We start from the raw sequence: 2,816 nt of genomic DNA, 5'->3' as shown, positions 1-2,816 counted from the left end.
TCAGTGTCACATGATCCTTCATAAATCATTCTGATATGCTGATTTATTATCAGTTAGAAACAGTTTTTTCTTCTTTATATTTTTTTTGGAACCTGTGATACTTTTTTCAGGATTCTTTGATGAATAAAAAGTTTAAAAAAAACAACAACAACAAAAAACAGCATTTATTCAAAATAGAAACCTTTTGTAACAATATAAGACTTTACTGTCACTTTTTATCAATTTTACTTTGCCTTGCTGAATAAAAGTATTAATTTCTTCTTTTTTTTTTAAATAAAGAAAAAAATTTACTGACCCCAAACTTTTGAACGGTAGTGTATATATAAAAAAACATTTCTGTAAATACTAAACAAATAATACTAAAATAACTCTACAGCATAAAAAGAAAGGCTAAACAAAGTTGATATAATTTAAAGTAAGCTATGCCTTTACAGAATTTGCTCATAAATGTGCTTTAAAATCCAGTGTTTATCCGTCAGAAAGCATCTATCCATGCAGTAGCTGTTTAAAGAGAAGTGGAAACACTAAACTTGAGGACTCCTGTCAGAGAAATAATCAGAGCATAAACCAATTCATAACACTGTCGTCTTGATGCACACTGATGCTGTGAATCTCACTGACAACTCTAACCGACAGGTCCAATATGTCCATGACAGATGGTAATGAGCAAACAGATAAATAAATAACAGCTAGAGAGTGTATGAACATCAAATCTTCTGTGGTTAACATTTAACGCTGGAGAGGCGCTGATGTGCAACCTAATACAAAATGCCACGTCAAGACGCAATCCCCACAGATTGATATTTCAAATGAATTTCCTGCTCCTCGTCACAGAAGATTAACCAAGTCAAGTCTTGGTGATCACACTGGAATTATCTGGAGTGGCGGCTAATTAAAAAAATGGCTTGACCAGTCACTCTTTACACACATATCAATAAGCCATCAAGCTATTATTACACGCATATCATGGGGTCAAATGCTTGTGTCCTGTTTTTTTATGCACATTTTTACAAGCACCGGTTATTGGGTAAGCTTTTAATCATGTCTCTATTGTGATAATAAAAATTCAAATGATTTAAAGGAATATTTCAGGTTCAATACAAGTTAAGCTCAATCGACAGCACTTGTGGCAAAATGCTGATTACAAAATAATAATAATAATAATAATAATTTTAGCCTTCATTTTCTTGGTGGGTTACATTAGTGTTTACACTAATTACAACCTTCACATTTCTGTTCTGTTAAGTCCAAAAAGCAGTTATATTGTAAGTGTAATATTACACAAGACTGTGACACAGCATCTTTTTCATTACATGTTGTACTGTTGCATAGTTGAATATAAGTAAATCCTGTCAGCAGACTGACCGTACCCTGGTAAAATGAGGCACAGTAATTTAAAGAGGAGATTAAAGTGTATGTTCATGTTGGACCTGGACTGGTGCCACCGGTCGTGTGACAGATTAATTCTGCACTGTGGAGAGAAGTGGCTATAACAACCTTCAGGTGCTTTTTTTCTCTCACACATGAATGGATGTATGTTGGTTCAGAAGTCTCACACATGACTCGGCTCACCTTTGCTAGATGAGAGTTGATCCATTTTGTGAAAGTTCGCTTCTGCACAGCTTCCTGCTCATCTAAAGGAAAGACAAAACACATCCGAATCCTGAGTAATAAAACTGATCTGAAATCTTAAACAAAACATGAGACACTACATGACCCATCAAAAATCACAATAAATGTCGGATAGCTACTGTACATTTTGACCAAAATACAGGTATAATTTCTTTAGAAATGCGCCGATTATAATTTTTGACAAATATTTTTGACTTATATTTGCACTTTTATAAATATTTAATTGTGGGTTCTTTAATAGAGTGCTCTGATAAATAACACCATTTGGTGCGTTTCTCTATAAAAAACTTACTTATACACTCAATATACATAATAACTTTTTCATTCTCATGTGAGCAACATATAAGATTTAAAATGTCAATAATTAATTTTAGCTTACATTTTTTAAGTTAAAACTAATTTTAGACCATTGAATAAATAATAATAATAATAATACATTCATAATGCATTAGAGTACAGTGATTTTTATCATGGGTTATGCATATTGGCACTTATCAAAACAGGAAAACACTTAATTTGAGGGTTGCTGTGACATTTACTTAAATCTTTTGAACAATTAAGAAGCACAGAAATTAGTTTTGTATTTTTTTAAAAGAACAGACACAACAGAATAAACCATTTATCTGAGGAGATATTATAAAGTTTTTACCCAATTTTCACAACCTCACTTTCAATAGTATTTCCTACTGTATCCTGCAAGTAAATGAAAGCAGGATAAAATCTCAAAACAAAAGATCCAGCCCTGATTTTGAACTGCAAGGTGACAGTAATATCCTTTCTCCTAACAGTTATATCAGCAAGAGATGACAACTGACGCAGAGCCAACGTCTTTAATGAAAGCACTGTCTGATAGATTACACTGAAGCCGGTCACTGTGTCACACACTGTCTGTCTGTCTGTGTGTGTGTGTGTGTGTGTGGCGACCAGGCTCATGAGTCATGCATAATGCAGACCACATGTGCCACTGTTATTTGTGCTAAAAATCTTGTATTTTGTAAATTAATAGTTTGATCAAGTCTGTTTCAGAGCTAAAGCAATCAAATATTGATGAGAAGGGGAGTATGATAGATGGCAACAGAAAAGATTTGCAGCTGCATTGGTGTGTATTGGTCTGTGTGTGTGTGTGTGTGTGTGAGAGAGAGAGAGAGTGTGTGCCCAGCCCACCGTCATACGGACACGGTGAC

The 2,816-nt window shown here is 34.0% G+C and overlaps 1 protein-coding gene across 1 annotated transcript in view; it reads right to left on the bottom strand.

Annotated features, from left to right (window-relative positions):
- The window catches only part of syne1a (spectrin repeat containing, nuclear envelope 1a), a 133,452-nt gene that overhangs the window by 129,451 nt on the left and 1,185 nt on the right, over positions 1-2,816 (bottom strand). Inside the window, exon 2 of the mRNA XM_016548796.1 lies at positions 1,573-1,634. Coding sequence (XP_016404282.1) covers positions 1,573-1,634 — 62 coding nt within the window. The remainder of the gene's footprint in view (positions 1-1,572; positions 1,635-2,816) is intronic.

The sequence above is a fragment of the Sinocyclocheilus rhinocerous genome, unplaced genomic scaffold (assembly GCF_001515625.1).
Source record: "Sinocyclocheilus rhinocerous isolate Xijiao unplaced genomic scaffold, SAMN03320098_v1.1 scaffold1606, whole genome shotgun sequence".
NCBI classification, from domain to species: Eukaryota; Metazoa; Chordata; class Actinopteri; order Cypriniformes; family Cyprinidae; genus Sinocyclocheilus; species Sinocyclocheilus rhinocerous.
Note: the sequence above shows the minus strand (reverse complement) of the source record. Positions and strands in the feature narration are given on the sequence as shown.